Consider the following 23371-nt stretch of genomic DNA (forward strand, 5'->3'; position numbering starts at 1 on the left):
TTCAAGCAACTCAGTTTAAAAACTATGCATGATCAGCCTTTTATGTTGGTATATATTTTAAGTTGCCAGTTGCTTCTCTCTCTCTCTGCAAACAAGGTACTTACCAAAGACAGATTCCTGAAAGCTTTAAAAATTCATTAGAATCTTGGCAATAAATATGGCCACTGTATTTTACTGTAACAGTATTGATCGCAAAGCACTTGACTTATCTAGGGAGATAAAACTTATCTTGACCTTGTCAAATACGAACAGTCTGGACTTAAACACACACCCCCACCCCACACACAACCAATCCTACGATAGCCCCTTGTGGGGGGAAATAGACACACAGAGATAACACAGAGATGATACAGAACAGTACATGAGTATTAATGTATTGGATGAAATGGGAATTTACCTTCACTCTTCCACCCACCCTAAAATGACATATACTACCATTTACTCATAGAGAACAGAAATTTCTCAAAGGAGGGAAAAAAGAAAAATAAAGGAAAAACCGTGAAGCTTGCTAAACTTGAAGAGTCTGTGTGGAGTCCTAAGTGAAAAGTTACCCAATCCCATCAGATGCTCAGGCACCCAGCAAAATAAAATAAAAATAACCCTATCCCTAGGGTGCCACAAGAAGCAGAGGCCTGCAAAGTGTTCTTCCGTAACTATCTGAGGTTTTTTTTAAAAAAAAATAACCCAAAGTCCATGTAATTAAAATCTGAAAGCAGTACCACCTTTCCCAAAGAAAGCATTTTTTCCTCGCAATAGGAAAATGGGTAAAAACAAAAGCCTTTGTTTTCGTTTGGGGGAAAAGCTAGAGAGGTCTTCTTCAAACGCTATGCATTTTATATGGGGAAAAACAGCACAAAAGAATCAAGTTCCAATTGCAAAGTATTCCAAGGGCGTATGTGACTTTCATAAAAGGAACAAGAGCTCAGAGCACCCCATTCTAACAGCCTATGGTCCAATTTGGGGATTTCCTGTAGAACTATCTCCTGCCGCACTTACAAGCTTCTGTCCATTCCCACGAAATGTTCTCTTTATACTGTTGGGGGCACAGGCTGACATTCCAGAAGAATAATATTTGGTTAATGCTTTCTACTTTTAGTTACCGTGCTTACGATCTAAACAGCTTCCTCCAAGCCTCATTTATTAAAAGCTCGCAGAGGAAATGCAAGAGAATTCGCTGTCCAGAGGTCGCCCACATTAATCGCATTGTCAAAACTTCTCGGGAGCAGAGTTCAGCTATTTTGAAAAGTTTTTCTTTAAGCTAAGAGAGAGGGAGATAACAGAACCTTTCTGCAAAAATTAATCCTGCAGCAGTTATAAAGATTCACTTGTAGCAAAACTTCTGATTTTTTTATTTTATTTTTAAAAACCCTCTTAATGTTACAATGAATGTTGCAATGATGTAAAAAATGTGCCACGAGATCTAAGTGTGCAGTATCCTCTTCGAGCCCGTAAGACACTATGTGCTATTCTGGCATTCCCTGGGGAGGGGAGGGCGTAGCACCAATATTTTTTGAAATTATTAATAATAGGCTGTTTAGGGGAATTTAGATGCCTCAAAGTGAACTAGTTATAGCCATAATAACTACTTATGCTGTTCATTAAACAAGTGTTAATTACGCTTGGGTGTAGTATAATTTAGATTTCAGTGTGCTGAACGCCTTGAACAATATTGTATAACTGCTCTGCAAAAAATGCAGATGAAGCAAATTAGAAGGGAAAGTGTGCCAGGTAAGAGCAGAGGGCATTTCGCTTTCTCACTTAATTAAAAACCATATATGTGTTCTGCACATGTACGATTTTGTGTCTCTTCATACACATAATATTCCCCGGTATTACTCGAACATCTGAATGCCAAGACAAACAACTGTACATTAACAGTATTGTTGCAAAAGTGCCTGCAGGAATTCTGCACGTCTGTTTTTCACTCTGGGCACCTAAACGATACATAAAGTTTTGTATTTCCTCCTTAGATAGTGCTTAGCTGATAGAGAGCGTGCAACAAAACCTCTACATTTAGATGAGCAACAGTGTTTTCCATTGAGTGAAGACAAACAGGCTGAAAAACAACACTATCCACAGCAATGGCACAAAGAATAAGGCTCCATTGCTAATTATTCAGGGAACTGAATTTAATTACAGAGAGAACATTAAACGCTTTCCAAAACTGGAGGGGGGGGGTAGCAAAAAACCCCCACAACCAACCCTGAAGACAACTCCAACAGCCACTAGTGCTACAACAGTGCCCTCTACTGGTTTAATAGCATATTGCTAGAAACCATATAATGCGAGTGAATGAAAATTTTACTTTTCATTTGAACCACCAATAGTGCAAAGGTTTAAAAACACACAGTGTAAGATAATTTCCTCACACACAGGTGCTCAAAACATAAAACAAACCCCCTCAAATGGGTTGCACTATTTTTCAGACACCGAGCTTCATCTATTCTGCGGCTCTCATTCTGTGGAATCGGTTATTGAATTTTATTTGTTTATCGAATTGATACTCTTGCCCTTCATGGCAAACAATGTCAGGGCCAAGTCACATTCAAATAAAGCAAACGCAAAACACAGAACAAAACCAGTCAATAAAAGCATGCCTATCTTAAATATTTTTGTAGCGTATATCTTTTGTGTGTGGTATCTTTGCAAGCTGCTTAGAGATGATCGCAGTTCAGTGGTATATACATTATTTAAATAAGTAATCGGCTTCCTATACCACTTATCAGGTGGCACAATATCTCTCACTCCCACCAAAAGCCTGGAGGAGTAGGAGGGTTTTTGGCTGAACCAGATACACCTCAGGGGGGGGGGAAGCGTGTTCCACAGTCAGTGCCACCACTAATAAGTCCTCTTCTGACCCAAAACACCTTGAGATTTGCTTGGTGATGGAATAAGAAGAGAGGCCTCCTTCGCTGGTCTTAAAGCCCAGGCAGATTAATGCTGGAAGAGGTGCTCCATTGGAAAACTGGGTCCAAACTTACTCAGAGATTTCTACGTAAGCTCTAAAACCTTGAGTATGGTTCAGTGGGTAGTATAATCAGTTGGCTCAGACTATTCTGAACCACTGGTTTTTTTAAGGTTCTGAGCACCAGTCACTCTGGCCTCTGTATTTTGCACCAGCTGGGTAGCCTCCAAACCATCTTCACGGGCAGCCCCATGTAGAGTGCATTTCAGTAATCTAGCCTGGAGGTTATCAGAGCATGGAGCTTGAGCTAGAAATGCTCCCAAGCTATGGATCTGTTCCTTTGTGTGTGCATATATGCATGCGCAACTGTGCACAGAACAGGACTCTAACCCAGTTCGCAGACACGCGAGCCACCAACCCACAGAGGCTCCATCTTGTTGGGATGGGTATAAGCTTGAATTTATCCAGTTCAATGCTGCAGCCAAGCCACATCTGCGTGGCCTCGTCTGATTTAGATGACAGGGACAAACAGAGATGAGTGTCATCTGCATGCTAACTCCTTGCTGTAAGATGTCCTGAGGACCTGGGAATATTACGAACAAAGAAGATCCCACTTGCATTCTTCACCCTTATATGCTGTTTTGCATCCGAAGAAGCTTGAATGTGCTTTCTGGATGGTCTCCCATCCAAGAGGCACAGGCCTGTGTTGCTTTTCGTTTCCTGGACCCAGTCTTTAAAAACAACAACACTCATTCCCCTCCAGCCCTTAAGATGAAAATGCATCTATTTCTTCATGATTTCCCACAGCTGGCATAGAGAAGAAGAAGAGGAGTTTGGATTTGATATCCCGCCTTTCACTCCCTTTAAGGAGTCTCAGTGCGGCTAACATTCTCCTTTCCCTTCCTCCCCCACAACAAACACTCTGTGAGGTGAGTGGGGCTGAGAGACTTCAGAGAAGTGTGACTGGCCCAAGGTCACCCAGCAGCTGCATGTGGAGGAGCGGGGAAGCGAACCCGGTTCACCAGATAACGAGTCCACCGCTCTTAACCACTACACCACACTGGCCCATGGCATCCCTTTCCACATTGTCAGGCAACCTGCAAGGCTGTCTTTCCAACACAGACTCCAGTTATGGTGGTCCACGTGCAAACTCCTGCTGCCCAGCACATGCCAATGGCTCTCCTCCGGCCACAACACTTCTTTGCAACAACAGAAATCTACACCGTAGCAATTGATTTGCACAGCAGGACAATTTGGGAGACACCGATGATGATGTTTTTCATCTCTCCATCCCACAAGTTGGCCCAAAAGCTCTAGAAAAACGGACTTTAGAGAATCTGAAAGCATCTGTCCACCTAGCCTTTAGTAAACTACAGGCGCCACCTCAGAATAATTGTGTGTTTCACAGGCATCGGTGCCAACTTGCATGTTGTGAAATGCTTAAATAGCACATGCTCTTACGCAAGCTCCCAAACACGGGTGTTCTTCCTCCTTCGCTGCTCCCAAAGCCACACCAGTCCCAATTGAGGAAAGCACCACAGAACAAACTTTGATTACTTTCCATTAGCCGGAACAAGCACAGCAGAGATTATTTTTCCAACAAATGAATACTCGCGTATCCGTATGCAAACATTTAGAGAAAAGAGGTCGCTTTGAATGTCACAATAGCCAAGAAAAGTAGCCTTGTATTTGCTTTGCTGCCAGTCTACGGGTAGGAAAATTCTAACTCGAACCCTTCTGAGAGGACCTAGCCAAATAACGTGTTTCAACTGAAGAGGTATGTAGCAACCTGAACTAAGAAATTTGGAAATACTCTACAGTTCTTTTACAACCGGTGTTACATGTTTGTGGCAGAGAGGAAAAGAAAAGATCAGCCACAGTCCATAGAATATTCCAAAATAATTTGGATCGCATCAAAATACAGTGGTGCCCCGCAAGACGAATGCCTTGCAAGACGAAAAACTCGCTAGACGAAAGGGTTTTCCGTTTTTTGAGTCGTTCCACAAGACAAATTTCCCTATGGGCTTGCTTCGCAAGACGAAACGTCTTGCGAGTTCGTTTCCTTTTTCTTAAAGACGCTAAGCCGTTAATAGCCGCTAAGCCGCTAATAGCCGTGCTTCGCAAGACGAAAAAACTGCAAGACGAAGAGACTCGCGGAACGGATTAATTTCGTCTTGCGAGGCACCACTGTATTCTCCCCGAGTTCAATGTTTGCTAGATAAAATGCCTAATTATTGTTCACTAATATTGAAAATGTGCTACTGGAATATAAATTACATGTGGAGTCATACAGAGGTGACAGATATTATACAGAGATATATACAGCATGTGGGCTTGATATTAATATGTCTAGAGAAAGGCCACCGATGTTTCTAGCAATTCAGCACCAGCGATCAGACCTGAATGAAGACATTTTTATCGGGACATATTGAAATATTGTTGAACTGTATAGAAAACAACAACTACAAAGACAATGTAACAACAGTGTCAATTTATTTCCCGCCCTTCACCAGCAGGTCCCAGGTTGGGTTACAACCATTTAAAATTCGACATTGAAAACAGTTTAAAACAAATTAACAACCACAGGAATAGGGTGGGTCCCAAAAAACACATATCTCAGGTGTCAAAGGCCAGGTTAAAGAGGTGCATACATTGTTTGGAGCAAGGGAAGCCAACTCCATCAGCCGGAGCCAGTATAGCCAATTGTTAAGAGTTGTAATCCAACAGGCACCATGTTGGCTACTGGAGGTTTAGAGTAACTGAATTCACACTGAGCCTTCTAGTCTGGCAGACCCTGCCCTATGGAACTCCTAGCCGGCAGGGGCTAGGAAGGTACCATCCTTCCCTCCCTCCATTCAGATGTCTCCTGAATACTTTCTTGTTTGGGCAACATGCATTTTCTTTGTAACCCAATCAGTCTTTATTGACGTTTTAAAATTAAGTTCTTACAGATATCTTTGCCAACTTTGTTTTTAATACGTTGTGTTCCGCCTTGTTGTTTTTATTTTATTACAAAAGTGCAGCTTATAAATTTGCGAATAAATAAATAACCATACAGTGGTACCTCGGGTTAAGTACTTAATTCGTTCCGGAGGTCCGTACTTAACCTGAAACTGTTCTTAACCTGAAGCACCACTTTAGCTAATAGGGCCTCCTGCTGCCGCCGCGCCGCCGGAACACAATTTCTGTTCTCATCCTGAAGCAAAGTTCTTAACCTGAAGCACTATTTCTGGGTTAGCGGAGTCTGTAACCTGAAGCGTATGTAACCTGAAGCGTATTTAACCCGAGGTACCACTGTATTCATTTGCTATCGGTTATATTTGCTTCTTTGCTCTTGAACGTGCAGGCACAGGAGGTTGCAAAACTGCAGACCAGTCCCGTGCATTCATCTTCTAAATTTTCCTCTATGAAGGAAATCTTGCCGTGCAATTAACTGCACCAACAGATAGGCAAATGGCCTATCAGCACGGACATCCATCCTACCTCCTATGTGTAATGTAGAATTAGCACGTTACAGGATTCTCATCAGTAAGTGTCTATTACAGCCTAAAGCCCCAAACCTTCTCACTTCTGCCACGTGGATTAAAAGCTCTCTCTTGACCTCAGTTTCTCTCGCATTCTTCTGTAGGCTGATTTATTTGGAATTTTCGCATTTGCTTTTCAACAGGAGTGGCCTGCCCTAGTGGAGCACAGCCACAGTAACAGCCTCCTAACAGCAGTGCCACTGGTTGCAGGTTTGATCCCCGTATGGGGCATGCTGCATATTCCTGATTTGCAGGGGGTTGGGCTAGATGATCCTCAGGATCCCTTCCAATTCTACGACACCATGGTTCTGCTTTTCAACTACGTCCTTAAAGCTTTTCACATAAAAATGTCCTCCCCACCACCTGAGGTTAGGTGGTGAGGTAGTAGACAGAAGTACAGTAACCTCTGAACCAAGGTGTCTTATTCTGAGTCAGGGTCTGCGGATTTCCTTCACATCCAGAAAAAAGGATGATCAGCCTCACATTCTGTATCTCTAATGAAAAGTGAAATAAAGAAAGTTTCTGCCTTTCCTAACAAACAGTTCTCTACAGAGGATAAATGTAAATATGTCCTAAAGGTCAGCAAACATGAGTTATTTCAGGTGAGGAGGAAAGTCTCCCTTCAGTTATCAATCACATATTTTATTATGTAAAAAGGTAAAGGTACCCCTGCCTGTATGGGCCAGTCTTGACAGACTCTAGGGTTGCGCGCTCATCTCACTCTATAGGCCGGGGGCCAGCGCTGTCCGCAGACACTTCCGGGTCACGTGGCCAGCATGACAAGCTGCATCTGGCGAGCCAGCGCAGCACACGGAAACGCCGTTTACCTTCCCGCTAGTAAGCGGTCCCTATTTCTCTACTTGCACCCGGGGGTGCTTTCGAACTGCTAGGTTGGCAGGCGCTGGGACCGAACTACGGGAGCGCACCCCGCCGTGGGGATTCGAACCGCCGACCATGCGATCGGCAAGTCCTAGGCGCTGAGGTTTTACCCACAGCGCCACCCGCTTCCCCCCCAAAAAAACCCAACACCAAACAAATACACTAGAGATCACTGTGCATTGCACAATTATCCAGAAGGGCAAAACCAATGGCATGATCAAGTTGAGTCTGGGTCTGGTGCCTAGTCAGTGAGGAATTACTTAAGCAATGTTGATGAAACACTTTGAACACCCTAAGGAACTATATCAATCTTATAATTAAGTACTGATCCTTGTTTCAGTCTGTTTTTTATTTTAGTATATTGTGAGGGTTATTTTTTTTTTGTAAGACACTGATGATTTTTTCTAATAAATGGAAAGTACATTTCTTAAGGAATAATAATCATGGTGTTATTACTAAAACCCAGCAGGTTTTCTTTCACCAAATGTCATTCTATTTTGTCGTTTTGCTGTTTAAGAAGATTTGGTCAGGTCCACAAAACCCAAAACCATATATAAAATTGTTTCCTCTCTGCAGCGCTTCCAATTCTTGAAACACTGGCTTCTGCATTAACAACACATATAAATTTGCTATGCATGCAAATTCCGTCATTTGGCGGATACTGTTTTCTAAAAAAATAATAATAATCCAGAAAAAGTTGCACCTTTGGTGCCGCTGTGGCTTTAAAGGCACATGGCACAGAAATAAAAGCCTCTTTAATGGATGCTTTTAAGTTTTCCCATACAAAATCAAGCATTGCTTTGTTTCGTATTTAATTTGCAATAGGATACCCAGCAGCTTAGCTAAAAGAGCTTTCCTGGCCAGGGACTCAGAATCGCCTGCTGAGATGGGCTCCACGCAGAGGCAAAGCGCTATCGGAGGCCAGCTCCGCCAAACAGCACCACCTTCTCCTTTAAAGTTAATCTGAACATGCCGGACTTGAGGGGAAATGAAAGGTGAGTTTCTCTCCCTTCCTATGGCACGGAGACTTCCTGAGCAAAGCTGACTGGGCAAAACCTGCCATTTCCTCCTTGGTATTCCCAGTTGCGTCTGTCAGACAGAGTTAGAGTGGCACGCATGGGGGGGGGGGGGGGGCGACCAAAAGCTAACACAGGAAAAAGTACTTTACAGAATATAAGGACTCTTGTAAACTCTTATTATCCGAAAATGAGCCCCCACTCCCGCCAATATTTAAAATCACAAAGCCAGCCTGATACTGACAACAAGCCAAAAGAAAACACACACACGTATATCTAGGAGACACCAGAACATTAACAAAATACCACATATTTACCGTATTTTTTGCACCATAACACTCACTTTTTTCCTCCTAGAAAGTAAGGGGAAATGTCTGTGCGTGTTATGGAGGGAATGCCTACGGGTGGCATGCCTACGGATTTTCCTCCTCTAAAAACTACGTGCGTGTTATGGTCGGGTGCGTGTTATAGAGCGAAAAATACGGTATTCTAATACTGGGGAGGAGGAGGGTGGGATGCACAAAAAGCTGGCAGGGGAGTTTTCCAGTCCACCCACTGGAAGCCGAGGAGTATAGCAAAAGTTGCCATGCAACAGTTGGGTTCAAATTCCTGCTTAGCCTGCAGTCTCATTGGGTGGTCTTGGCAAACTCAACTCTCTTGCAGCTTAACATGAGATAAGGAAATGATGTAACCTGCCCCGATCCAGTGGGGTAGGGTGAAGAAGCAATCCAACACCCTCAATTCTCAACCAAACTTCCTCGGATGCAAGCATCATTAATTTTCAGTAAGAACCTGCTTTCAAATATACATGCCTTGTATCCCAAGCTAAAAAGGAGAAAGAAAACCTACCCAAGTCAGCCCTCAGAAAGGTGTTCTTCTGGCACATCCAAAATGACCAATTGCATTAGCTAAGCACCTTCCATAGTGACCCTTTCCCTTCTTCCAGGCACAGACACTCATGACCACAATGTTCCTCACAACCATAACTGAACACTGTGGGTTTTCAGAAATATCTTTTATTGATTTTTCAACCAAATTTACCCACTTCCCACCCTGCAGATACAGGTTCCTTGGGGGAAAGAACTGTTCCACTCTGGGTGGCTTCCAACACATATACAGTGGTACTTCTGGTTGCGGATGGGATCCGTTCTGGAGGTCTGGTTGGATCCCGAGGTTTCCGCAACCCGAGGACTGCTTCTGCGCATGTGCGCATGGCAAAACCCAGTAAAATACTTCCGGGTTTGCCACGTGTGCACCCCGAAGTTCATGTAACCGGAGGGTTACGTAAACAGAGGTACGACTGTAGAAGCCTAATAAAACAAACATTAAAAACTTCCCTATACAGGGTTGCTTTCAGCTGTCTTCTAAAAGTCGCAGAGTTATTTTTCTGTTTGGTATCTGATGGGAAGGCGTTTCACAGGGTGGGCGCCACAACTGAGAAGGTCTTCTGCCATGTCACTATAAAGTTACCATCTCCTCCTTTTCCGGCTAATGCCTTGACTTCCTTAGTTAATTTATAACTAAACCCCGTTATTGGTATTGGATTACGTTCATATTCTGGTGGGATTATTGCTGGCAGTATACCCCAGCAGCAAAAGCAACTGTCTACTCCACAACACTGTATACAGACTGCATTTTGCTCATGCTTTTTGCCCTCAACCTCCAAATCAGAGGTGTGATGTGTCCATCCACTTAAGATGCAATATTCCCATAGATGCCACATTTCTGTTGAAGATGCTCAAATACATCCTTGCTGGCTCAAGTAACACCAAGAAATGAAGGGGGAGACAATTTATGGAACACTTCGTGATTTCAATAAAGCAGAAGGCTTTATATCCACATATATGAGCCCTAACAGCACCTAGCATTTCAATGTAGTAACTACATTATCAGTGGTGATGGCAGTGGTGGTTAATAAATTACATTTTTATCCCCATATTCTACATGTAAAGCCCATGTACAACTCACATATGCTACAAGTAGAAAGCAGTGCAGAAATCTGGATGTTATTTCGTTCCTGCAATTCCGTGTGGGTTTTGCAGAATTTGGGGTTTTCTGTTCCTGTTCTTTTAGCAGAAGATGGTGGCAGGCTTGGAACACCTTAAGGCTTTTGGGAAGAGACACGTGCAGAAACACAAAACATGCAAACTGGGACTGGCAAGGAAAATAAGGCAGAAATGAATGGGAACTGAAAAAACTACTGATATATGATTTTCCTTCAAAATCAGAACAAAAAAAATTCCTTCCAGTAGCACCTTAAAGACCAACTAAGTTAGTTCTTGGTATGAGCTTTCGTGTGCATGCACACTTCTTCAGATACATGCACACGAAATCTTCAGATGCATGCACACGAAAGCTCATACCAAGAACTAACTTAGTTGGTCTTTAAGGTGCTACTGGAAGGAATTTTTTTTGTTTTGACTATGGCAAACCAACACGGCTACCTATCTGTAACTTCAAAATCAGTTGCACACTGCATTTTCTGTTGTTCTTTTTTAATTGCTCATGCTTAGTTTTTATTTGTGATACCCAGCAAACACCCATTTATTTAAAAATATATAAATAAGATTTTTTTTATAAAAAAATGTTGTGCGAAACCAAAGAAGGGAAATATGCCTCCACCATACAATGGGCACAATCTGCCTGGAACTTATCAACAGACGTTATTAAATGAATAGGAACTCCTCAAGAGCTCTATACACAGAACAAGGGAGTTCCCTGTGGACTGTGCTTATTAGACTAATTTGAAACAGATGGATTCTGGGGGAGAAAGGTTCCTGATGCTCCAAATGTAATGAGATCCTCAAGTTGTACACAGTACAGGAAGCAAAGTGACCACCAAATAAAGCAAAACATTAACAAGAAATGCAGTGGGAGAGAACAAAATGGAATGACGGCTCAATTATGGGATTTTTTTAAAAAAAATATCCTTGAAATAATCATGCTATGAAACTAAAATCATTAGCCCCCCCAAGAGTCAAATTTATTTGCCAAAAACCAGTGGTCATTACAAAAATGGAAATATACGCAAGTTGTAAGGAATGTACATTTTTACACTGGGCTCCATTTTGTGCTATACATTTTTGTCTGATCTATTGGGCTGATAGAGTAAACACAGAACCTTTGTACATAAATATATTTATTCCTATCAACCAATAAGTAATAGATTATCTCACTACTGTTCCAAAAAGCAACTGGCCCAGTAATCTCTTTCAAAGTCGTTTCCCAAGGGGAATTATATAGGCAGAACTACAATATATAATGGGAAATTATCTTCTACTTCTCTCTGGCCACAAATGTAAAGATGACAATAAGCACACACAGACCTTAAACATATGCTGTGAGCACAGCATGACGCACCAAAGCAATAAATGCTCTCATCGCATAATGTGGGGAAAAATTGTCTGGAAAACCACAATCAGATTTAACAGAAAAATAAAATGGTAAGAATCGCCTAGTTTAAAACAACGTAATTATACGTTGTGAACTGCCCTGAGACCTGCAAATGATGGGCAGAATATAAATTTAAATAACAACAACAATTTCGTACATATCTATTGGAAATTTGCTCCGTGTAACATTTTTTAGGCAACCTCATATAGAGCATATGCTTTAATTTAACCATTATGGAAGCAGAACTGTACAAATTGTGGGCAATAGCGAAGGAAACCCAACCTCGAATTTCATCATGAGAACAGGAGCACCATGTGGGAGGTTTAAGAGCAAAAAGAAATTTGGGGTTTGATGGGCTAATATGGGCTAATAGCCGTAAATAAATAAATAAATAAATAAATAAATAAATTGATGACATTTGCCCACCTCACACTTCTGTAACATTTGCCACTTGACTAAGATCTTGTCTAAATGACCTTCTTTAAAGTGGGCAAAGTTTAACAGGGTCTTAGTCACTTGTGCCATTAGAAGTCTTTTCGATCCCAGATGCCCTGCCCGCATATGATTCTGCCTAAGCAAAATTCCTACATACTTAACAGGGAACACGTTAAGGGTTTTAATATTATCCACCATCCACTTATGTGGCTTGGGCCTTTTATCAAAACACATTAATCACATTATCAGCTCAAAGGAAGAAGTTCCTTTTTACAAAAAAGATCCAAGATCTCTACAAAGATGCCTCATAGTTATCACTGTGATGGATACAAGCGCCATGCCAGCTTCAGAAACTAGTATGGAAACTTCATCATCAAAAAATGTGGGTGATAAATGCTGAAGATTAAACAAAAATGGCACAGACACCAATGTCCTACGGTCCTCAGAGCAGGGACTGTATAGGCCAGTTAAACCAAACCCAGCTTTAAGGTCAATATAAGAAGAAAGATTTTTAATTAAATTTAGTGACTCTCTTATCACAACATTTGTACTGAACAGCTTAAAGCAAGTGTCTGTCTGACAAATCAAAATCTGAAAACAGATCTAAAATTGCACATATTCAGAGGAGTAGCTGTGTTAGTCTCTTCCAGCAAAAACAGCAGAGGGTCCGTGGCACCTTGAAGACCCACAGATTATGGTGTGCCACATGAACCCACACTGTGTCAGATGAGCCAAAAAAACTCATGTCAAAGAAAATTTATTAGTCTTTAAGGTGCTACACAACTTCCCCCCCCCCCCCATACAGCTATAGGCCCTTTCTAGATATATATGGACCAAAACAGAGCACCTATGTATTCTCGGCTTTCCTTTAAAGAATCCATTCTATTCTTCCACTACAGTATTGTGTTCATCAGCATCAATTGCTAATTTCGGCAATATAGGGATTAAATCTTACATATGAAATCCAACAGACTTATGAAGCGATAATTCTTGGGTCTCTCTTGGAATAGATACAAAGCTTGACTCCCATCAAAATTGAATCTTACCAGAATTACAAATAAGTAAAAAGCTTTGGAAATACTGGGGCCCACCAATTAATATTTTGTATATAAATTTGGGGGGGGGGGGTACCATATCCTCATGAGATGCAATTATTAGCAAGATCCTGAAAAAGCTTTCTAACTTTGCCCTCTGTAACTGGAGGCATTTAAGGTGTATTCTTAATATCAGGGAAGGTTACTGGCAGACACTTCATTGCCAAGCTATTCCAAGAATTAAATAGAGATTCAAAATGCTCTCCCTACTGTGTGGGTAACATCTGTGTTCAATGGACTATTTGGTTTCCCTCTTTCTATTAGCCCCAAATATACGGAATAATGGGCTTCTTTTTCAGTCAACGTTGTTCTCCTTTATTCTTGACCCCATGACAATGAAACTAAAACAGCATTTTGTATCTCAGCAGTGCAATTTCTCCTTCAATGTAAATAATTCAGGATCTAATTAGCAGGTTTTATGCACCATAGAACAGGGTTTTTTTTTCCAGCAGGTGGCTGAACTGAAAAACTATTAACGCTCTTCCTCTGAAATTGTGTCCTTTTATATAGGTTGAAGCATTAAACGGGCAATTTTCATTTAATTTTTTAAAGAATTTGCATGGAAGTAAATAAAAATTCCAGCCACTGCAGAGACCTAAGCCTAACCTTCAACGCAACACCTAATTTATTCAAAATTATGCTACAGTCGCAACAGGCTGCATCCCTCACTTGTACTTATCCCATAGATTGATTCATAGCCTGAATTTCCCAGTCTTGGGGTAGCTACCTATCTAGGCTCATCATGCACCTTCAGCTGTGTTTTTAAGGCAAACACATCCTTCTAATCAGTATTCTTGCAGTATTCTCCTTGTTAACTACATCAAGCAAGATCTCAGGCAAATTTTAACAATATTTTCAAAAGGACCACTTGATTGACACTCTGTAAGGGGGGGGATACTGAACAGACTCCCCCCACCCTCACCTGCCCAGTCTCTGCTCACATCCCATATTATTCCCCCTTTGAAATCTGTCTTCCCTACTGGCTCTCCTCTAACGGCATCGTCTGTCTGCTTCTCAAGCTTGGCTGCCTTTCTCATTTTGTCCGTTTCTCCTGTTGCTTCTCCCTGCTAGGTCAATGCATACATGGAAGCTCATTTGTACAAAAAGCAATCAGTGTCTGGCACTTGACAAGTGGAATGGCAGAGGGAACTTAACACAGACTTTTACAGTACTTAACCACCAGGCATGGGTAGTTGACAGGAGAAGCTGTTTCAGGCTGGCCTCCTAGCCAGAAACGCAAGGGAACGGGGAGACAGGAAGGCTGGCTATACAATACAGACTTAAGAGCCTAGCACTGCAAAGCTTCTCTGCCTCCAAAACATGCTGCCTGAAAACCGGCAGCCTATCGCGGCTACTAAAATTACGATTCAAAATGAGGAGAGAGAAGGAGAAATGGGCACTCCTCACTGTTTCCAAAGGGTGATACACAATGCAGGTATTCCTGTGTACAGTGGTGCCTCGCAAGACGAAATTAATCCGTTCCGCAAGTCTCTTCGTCTTGCGTTTTTTTCGTCTTGCGAAGCACGGCTATTAGCGGCTTAGCGGCTATTAACGGCTTAGCAGCTTAGCGGCTTAAAGAAAAAGGAAACAAACTCGCAAGAACTCGCAAGACGTTTCGTCTTGCAAAGCAAGCCCATAGGGAAATTCGTCTTGCGGAACGACTCAAAAAACGGAAAACTCTTTCGTCTAGCGAGTTTTTCGTCTTGCGAGGCATTCGTCTTGCGGGGCACCACTGTAATGGCGGCTTTGTTGTTCTTGTTGTTGTTGTTGTTGTTGTTTAGTCGTTTCCGACTCTTCGTGACCCCATGGACCAGAGCACGCCAGGCACCTCTGTCCTCCACTACCTCCCGCAGTTTTGTCAAGCTCATGCTGGTAACCTCGAAAACACTATCCAACCATCTCGTCCTCTGTTGCCCCCTTCTCCTTGTGCCCTCCATCTTTCCCAACATCAGTGTCTTCTCCAAGGAGTCTTCTCTTCTCATGAGGTGGCCAAAGTACTGGAGCGGCTTTGTGTCTCCCAAAAGCAAGTCACATAGGCGGGCAATATCCACAGCCCTTTTGTCCACTTGGCCTATGCTAGGTTTTCATCCAAAAATTTGCGACACATAACAGCAGCTCAGCAAGGTCTCCCGCAGAGACCCAAGACACACAGGTTTCAACCCTACTCTGCCACCAACGGCTGCTGCGTCGTTTTATAAATCTCGGCTTCCCCAATTTTGTGCCTGTTCCACCCACCCTTCCTATGATTCATCATTACTTTGCTTCCCCATATCTGCTACTTCCTGCACCTTTCTTTCCCCAAGTCTTCTTTCACCCATCACATTCAATCCCAAACCCCATTCCTTCTCTGCCCGATTCCCCTGGTCACTACCTCTCTCAAACTATTGCCTTCCATTCCACCGGGCTTCTGTCTCATCACAGGTTAGCCAACAACTGAAGAGAGGTAGTTGGGTAACAACCAGCCTTGGGGATTTATCCCTTTTCTTGAATTAGTCATGAATTTGCTTTTCCGGCAAAGTGACAGAATTGGTATTTGACACAGTGGCATGTTCTTTGCTTTCATAGGGTACCTCATTCTTGCTTATGATCGAGACAGACACCCTAAAAACACAATGGGTTTTATCCAATGTTAGTCCTACTCGGAGTAGACCCAGATAAACTGAAGATATAACTGAGGCCCATTAATTTCAACAGGTCTACTCTAAATATAACTCAACTGGAGATTACTCAAGGCACTATATATGAAATACGTCCACCCACTGTATTTCCTAATGCACTGTGCTCATAACTACAAGCTTATTAAGTATACGAATCTAAATCCACCGTTTAGCAATGGTCCTCCATTCTTGCCATGGCCTTTCATGCTAAACAAAGCAGCTATCTTTGATCTAATCAGGATTATACAAAACAGAATCTCTGTCTCAACAGAGAAAAGGGAAGATCTGTTCCTCCCTAGATATGGAGGCGATCATATCTATTTACATCGAATGGCAAGCAAAATAAACTAATTCTATATCCAGAAGACAGCAATTTGTTTAAGCTTGAATGTGGTATTTCAGCTCACAAAGACCAGCACATGCAGCAGACAAGAGCGCTAACCCGAGTCATTTATAAGGTAGGAGAGCAACACCTGCTGGTCATGGGTTATAGTAAATACACACAAGTCTCTATTACAGAAAAATTATCCAAGCAATAGGCACTAAAAACAAAAAATTCACTTCTCAATAGCTACACACATACAAAATATTTGAGAGAGATAATAATGTGAGAAGAAACTGTCAAGTTTCACCCATGATAAATGTACAAACAAATAAATTCTCAAGGGCCACTCACACAACATTGCAGCCGACACTGGCTCAAGAATGTAGCATGTGAGGCTGTATCCTATACTGGAACTCCATTGGTGCAGGCCCCTCCCATATTGTCAAAACCAGCTTCGGGGTTTGGGGGACACACCCACCCAGAGATTTTGTGGTGCATGGAAGGAGAGGAATCGTTAAGTCTCATTGTGCCAGCGGAGCCACATGTGCAGAACACTGACTGCAACCCACGGTCAGCTCTATCTGGCAGAAAGCGCTTCAGATTCTGAATTATGTACCTAGAAATGGAAACCTGCAAAAATTCACAGGTGTGTCGTGTTGTTGGCAACACTTCTCTGTGTGTCGGTTCCATGCATCCGCAACATTGGAGCATTAAATGAATACATAACACAGAACTATGGTGTGACCATGCTTGGAATACTATGTGTAGTTCTGGTGGCTGCATTGCAAAGTGGGTGTCGCAGGCCTGGAAAAGACGCAGAGATGAGTGATCAAAATGCTCACGGAGCTGGAGCAATATGAGGAAGGTTTACAATAATGAGTAGTGGCAGGCAGGAGCACATTTTGCTGTTCAGGGTTTTCCAGTTATGGAGGGAAACCCCCTTTCTGGTCATCTTGTGCCTAAATTCAAAACATGGTGGGACTCAGAGGACAGGCTGTGACAAAGATCATATGGTCCAGGCAGATTCATATGACACAGAGCTGCCACATTTTGCTTCAGATGAACTGAATGTCACTGTATGACGAATGTGTGCCTTTAGGATGCAAATTTTACACAGTCCATAGGAACTTTTATTTATTTCTACCTTGGCTTTTCTCATATCGTTAGTTCAAAGCAGGTGTCAAAAACACTAAAATATACATTGGTACCTCGGGTTACATACGCTTCAGGTTATACACTCCGCTAACCCATAAATAGTGCTTCAGGTTAAGAACTTTGCTTCAGGATAAGAACAGAAATCAGGCTCCGGCTGTGCGGCAGCATCAGGAGGCCCCATTAGCTAAAGTGGTGCTTCAGGTTAAGAACAGTTTCAGGTTAAGAACGGACCTCCGGAACGAATTAACTACTTAACCCGAGGTACCACTGTAATATAAATAACTGAAATTGCTATCCAAGTACTATATAACTCACAAAAAATGCAACAACCAATACCACAAAATCTGCACAGGGCACAAGGTTTGGTTCCTATTTATATTTGTCATTTTAGGAATTGGCCCAATCTGTTCCAAGTTGCACTATGGTCTGTCCAATTTGGCTCATGCTTGGGATCTGAAGCAGCCTCACTGAAAACAAATTTCACTTTAATAGGAAATCAAAGCAGACAGAAGTGGATGAAATTTGCAGGCATAGCAGCCCCTCAAAAGTGGCTTAAACCTGCCAAATTATAAAAAAAAATGTAGAGATTTGATTTGGGACGGGACACCTTGATTTTTGTAGAAAAAGGAAACATTTCCAACTTTTTATTTTATGTTCCAGAGAACTATATGAAATATGCAGCCACAGTCGCCCCTTAGGTTTCACGAACCCTACACAAGATTTCAAGAGGAGCAAACATACAACCCTACAATAGTACTCCTACCACTGGAACGAAAACCTTCTCAGATACAAGGACTCTTTGCGCCACTTTATCCTCACCGACATATTACTGTCCATCTGTGTAAGTGGGTTCTGAGGCACAGTTCACTCAGCGTTCCAAACTGATCAGCTGAAGTTAGTAAAGTAAAGGTAAAGGGACCCCTGACCATTAGGTCCAGTCGTGGCCGACTCTGGGGTTGCAGCGCTCATCTCGCTTTATTGGCCGAGGGAGCCGGCGTACAGCTTCTGGGTCATGTGGCAGGCATGACTAAGCCACTTCTGGCGAACCAGAGCAGCGCACGGAAACGCCGTTTCCCTTCCCGCCAGAGCGGTACCTATTTATCTACTTGCACTTTGATGTGCTTTCGAACTGCTAGGTTGGCAGGAGCAGGGACCCAGCAACAGGAGCTCACCCCATTGCGGGGATTCGAACCGCCGACCTTCTGATCGGCAAGTCCTAAGTTCTGTGGTTTAACCCACAGTGCCACCCGCATCCCTGTAGTTAGTAGCTGAAGTTAGTAGCTCACAATAATTTTCACCAGCCTACCTACTTGCCATGCCTTTTGAAGCAATTCATAGCACATTAAATTCCTGAAAAGAGGTGGAGGAGAAGAGAACCTACTTTTCCCACGGCACAAAACCTGGTCACTTCCCTGTTATTCTTACTCAGCCATAGTGACCAGGTGAATGTTTACTCGGAAATTTGGCTCATTAATACACGTCCCAATATGCTTTGCTCACATGCCAAGTTGTAATGCATCCCATGAGCAACCTTAACCCTACAATGTTTTTAATTCAGGTTCTTCACAACTTTTATCTGGGAAACTGATGCTGGGAAATTAGTGAATTGCCCCAAACCTAACAGGGCTGAGCAGTGATTCTAACCCAGCTCCATTTCCTACAATGGCAGCTCTTTGAGCCATTTGTCAATGAAGCCAGTGGAACTACCATGGTAAACCTGAATAGCAAAATGTGCTGCCTGTCACTACACATTATTGCAACACTCAATTCTGCTGCTAGCTGTAACATATCCTCACGATGCGAAACAGAAGGTAGCAGACTCCAGGCTTCCTGAAATGCAAGCGAGCAGGCATTACTGCTCAAAAACAAGCAGATAAAAACAAAGCAAAGAAATTATTAATTTCTCACCTTCTTGAGAAGAGACAATGGGTGGCATGTAATCAGGAATATACTCTTTCCTCTCTTCTGCATCTTTGCTTCCAGGCTGGGGGAACTGCAGGACATTATTCTTGCTGACAGGGTATAAGGGGATTTGATGCGCAAAAGTGACTGGCTCAATATTGAGTATGTAATCTTCCAGCTCATGCAGGTTGACCCCCATAAGATTGAAGGCTTCACCTACATCCTCCAAAATTGGATCTGTCCGGCCATCTGTTAAAAAAGAAAAGGAAAAAAAGGAATCAAGAAAGGTTTTGAAAGCAAACATTGCAAGTGCATATGAAATATGTTGATTTAGTAGCTTCAAAAGGAAAAGCAGCAAACCACTGTCAAGAAAAGTCCCAGCTGCCTCATTGCCTGGGTGTCCAAAAACCTGATTCTGGCAACTAGGAATATCAACACTTTTTCACAGGGTTCTTTAGGTTCCAAACACCTGAGACTGCACTACTAGCATTGGAAATATTTGTTTCTACTTCTGGTTCAGACTTTAAAAATATATGCACACAAGGCTACAGCGACGTTGGAAGAATTTATATCCATACATGATGGTGAGTCAAACTCAAGTGGCCAAGAATTATAGGAGCAAGTCAGCATGCCAGTGGCTCAACCTATGTGTAGATTCAGAAAAGTGATGCCTCATGATAATTTGTGGGGAACAGAAGGGGACGGGCAGGGACCTGGAAGACTTCCTGTCTCTTTTAATTCCAATGCATTCCTCCATCACCATCAACACGACCTCCACAAGGGAGCCCCTCTGGGAAACCCATTTGGTTGCAGGGATATAAAAATATGTATTTCACCATGTGGTAGCGTTTAAAGACAACGAGGTGTCCATGTGGCAGCAGGTGTCTTAGGCTCATGTAAACAGGCATGACTCCTCAGACAGTCACCTTTTTAGCAGCTGAAAGTATATACATTATTGTGCAGCCATATAAATATGAACAGTTTACCCTTGTTAGTTCCCCACCACCACCACCGCAGACACTAGTTTTATTTGGACCATCTGTATGGAGTACCATCACATCCTCTGCTAGTCCCATTTCCCTAGTGTTAGGGGAAGGTCTGAAAGGGAGAGGTCTACTCTAGGCACATTACCCACATACCCCAGTTTAGAGCTCTGAATGATGAGGGTACGAAATCAAGGTGGGGAGCCTAGAAAAGCAGAGGAGACTCCCCTTGTCAGGCCTTCCCCTCGACATGTGGATGGTGGAGGACAGGGGCAGCAAGGGATGGGCCCCCTGTTGTGGTGCTCCATGAGAAGTTACAGAACTACTGATTTGGGCCAGGCAACAGTTCAAGATCTCCACGATCCCTGGGAGAGATGAACTGTCCTTAGAAGAACATAAGGATCTGCTTTTTACATTCTTAGTGCACTTAGCCCAGGGGTCTGCAACCTTTAAGACAAAAAGAGCCACTTGGACCCGTTTCCGAAGAAAAAACAACAACTGGGAGCCGCAAAACCATTGCAACATTTAAAACAAATATATCTCCGGAGCCGCGATCTGACAGTGGGCGGGAAGGTGACGTCGGGACGGTGCGTGACTAATGCACGCACCGCCCCCATGCGACGTCACAGCCAGTACAGCGCCCGCCACAGTGAGGAGTGTCGGGGCGCACAATGCGCCTCCTCTCCTCGCTAATATCCGCCCCAGAGCCGCGGCAAAGATGTAAAAGAGCCACATGCGGCTCCGGAGCCGCGGGTTGCAGACCCCTGACTTAGCCCAATACTGTCATTATAGATTTATTCCCTCAACCTACATCAACTGAATTGGTACTTATTTCTACAATGAGCCGTTTATTTTGCGTCCGTAACTTCATACCGTTCTATGTTCATGTATACCCACCTGTATGTCTCTTGGGAGCACTGCTTTCCCTGTGATAACCCAAGTCCATTAAGAATCCTATTTAACCTGCTTCCTTCTTAAACATGGCATCTGTTCTAACAATCCGAATGCTACAAGTTATCCCAATGAAATGAACCTCCGGGTCCCTTCCAACTCTATGATCCTCTTCATTCATTAAACATGCACTTGTTGTTGTTTAGTTGTTTAGTCACGTCCGACTCTTCGTAACTAAACATGCACTACTGCCTTGTTAATCTCCAGATCCACCACCAGAGGGCACCCCATCCATTCCCGACAGTAGTTGACAGTTGCAACATTTATTCCACCCATCTCAATTACAAAAGGCCCACAAATATTTGTGTTTGTGTTTATTGCATTTATATACCAGTGTTTCCCAACCTTTTTTGGGCAAAGGCACACTTGATTGATGAAAAAAATCTCGAGGCACACCACCATTACAGCCCCGTGACGTCAGCGCGCAGCGTCACGCCGGGAGGGACACATGAAAGTGTAAGTTTCAATTTTTCCCCCTCCCCCTTGCCGGGGAACCTCCAAGCTTTGGGGGTGGGGGAGGAGGAGGCAGCAAAGCGAGGGACTGAGGGACTCCTCCAACTCCTCCTCCTGCTCGTCCACGGCCGGGTAGAGCCGCTTGAGGCGCCGCTTGAGCTCCTTCTCCTGCTCGTTCAGGGCCGGGTCGCCGCCGTGAGCGGAGGCGGCGTGGGGGACCCCGCAGGTCAGGGCGAGTCGGCTCGTCAGCTGCCACGACAGGAGCAGGGCGGGCGGCGAGGGGGTGGCTGGGTGGGGGAGATCCCCCTCGGATCTGCTCCCTCTCAGGCTCGGTCGGTGCTGTCACGAAGCGAGACGAGGCTGGAAGGCGCCGCTCTCCTCCTCCCTCCGCAGCAAGCGTGGCCTGGCGCGAATCAAATCGCCGCTCCTGTCCCGTGCGCTCAGGTGGGCAGCTCCAAAGGGGCGCCCGCGTGTGCCGGCTTGGGGTGGCTGCCCAAGCGCCTTCTCTCTCTCGCCTCCTCCCACGAGTTCGGGGTCAGCCTCCCGCTCCTCCTCCGCTTCCTCCTGCCAGCCGCCGGGGTCTTTGGTCGCCGCAGCCTACCGTCCAAGAAGCACCTTCGCCCAGGCAAGGACGCGCGCGGAGCTGGCGAGCGCCGAGGGGTGGGGCTTTCGCGCCCGCCTCCCGAACCAGGAGGGCCGGGTCGCCGCCGTGAGGGAAGGGCGCCGGGGCGCTGCTGCTGCTGCCGCTTTCAGCAGGCATGGGCCCAGCTGAGGCGGCGGCGGCTGTTGTGGTGGTGGTGGCGATAGCGGGCGGAGGAGGGGGCGGCGGCGGGGCCGAGGTGGCCGGCGGCGGTGGGGGAGGCGGCGGCGGGTGGAGCAGGAGGGCGGCCGAGGCCAGTGAGGGAGTAGGGTTGCCCGGGGCTTGAGGAGCCGTCGCCGGGAGTTGCTGCTGCTGTTGTTGCTGCTGCTGCCCGGACATGCCGGCCTCCTCCTCGTCCGCTGTCTCGCGCTCCTCCCTTTTGCGCGTGCTGCCCCGCCGCCGCCCCATTGGCCAGGTCCTGTCAGCTGATCCTGTGTTATTTCCTGTGTGTGTGTGTGTGAGAGGGGAGAATGGAGAGAGAAACCTCGGCACCACCACCGCGGAGCCGCCCCCGGCTCGACGCGGATCCTCGCCGCCGCCGCCCCGCCTCTCGCCGCCCGACTCGCCCGCCTCCCTCCCACGGCACACCAGGCAAGGTCTCGCGGCACATTAGTGTGCCGCGGAACACCGGTTGGGAAACACTGTTATATACAACCTTTTCTCCCAAGCAGCTCAAGGTGGTTCTCCTCTCCTCCTTTTATCCTCACAACAACCCTGTGAGAGAAGACAGTGACTGGCCCAAGACCACCCAGGGAGTTTCATGGCTGAGTAAGGATCCGAACCCTGATCTCCCAAGTCACAGTCCAACATGCTAACCATTACACCACACTGGCTGGCAATGACAGGCAGTCAAATTGTGTACTTGGCCAAACCCTGACTGCCTCCACCAACCTCATATCCAAAGTCCAATCAACCGGGAATAACTCTCCATAGGTCCCAATAAGGGAAGAATGGTTACGGAAACTAATGGAGTACAGTGGTACCTCGCAAGACGGAAAACTCGCAAGACGAAAGGGTTTTTTTGTTTTTTGAGCTGCTTCGCAAGACGATTTTCCCTAT

The 23371-nt window shown here is 44.5% G+C and overlaps 1 protein-coding gene across 2 annotated transcripts in view; it reads right to left on the reverse strand.

Moving 5' to 3' along the window:
- The window catches only part of TAF3 (TATA-box binding protein associated factor 3), a 146164-nt gene that overhangs the window by 118223 nt on the left and 4570 nt on the right, over window positions 1–23371 (reverse strand). For both annotated transcript variants that reach the window (XM_028747537.2, XM_028747536.2), the window contains exon 2: window positions 19292–19534. In XM_028747537.2, the coding sequence (XP_028603370.2) occupies window positions 19292–19534 (243 nt within the window). The remainder of the gene's footprint in view (window positions 1–19291; window positions 19535–23371) is intronic.

This window comes from Podarcis muralis, chromosome 10, assembly GCF_964188315.1.
Source record: "Podarcis muralis chromosome 10, rPodMur119.hap1.1, whole genome shotgun sequence".
Taxonomy (NCBI): Eukaryota; Metazoa; Chordata; class Lepidosauria; order Squamata; family Lacertidae; genus Podarcis; species Podarcis muralis.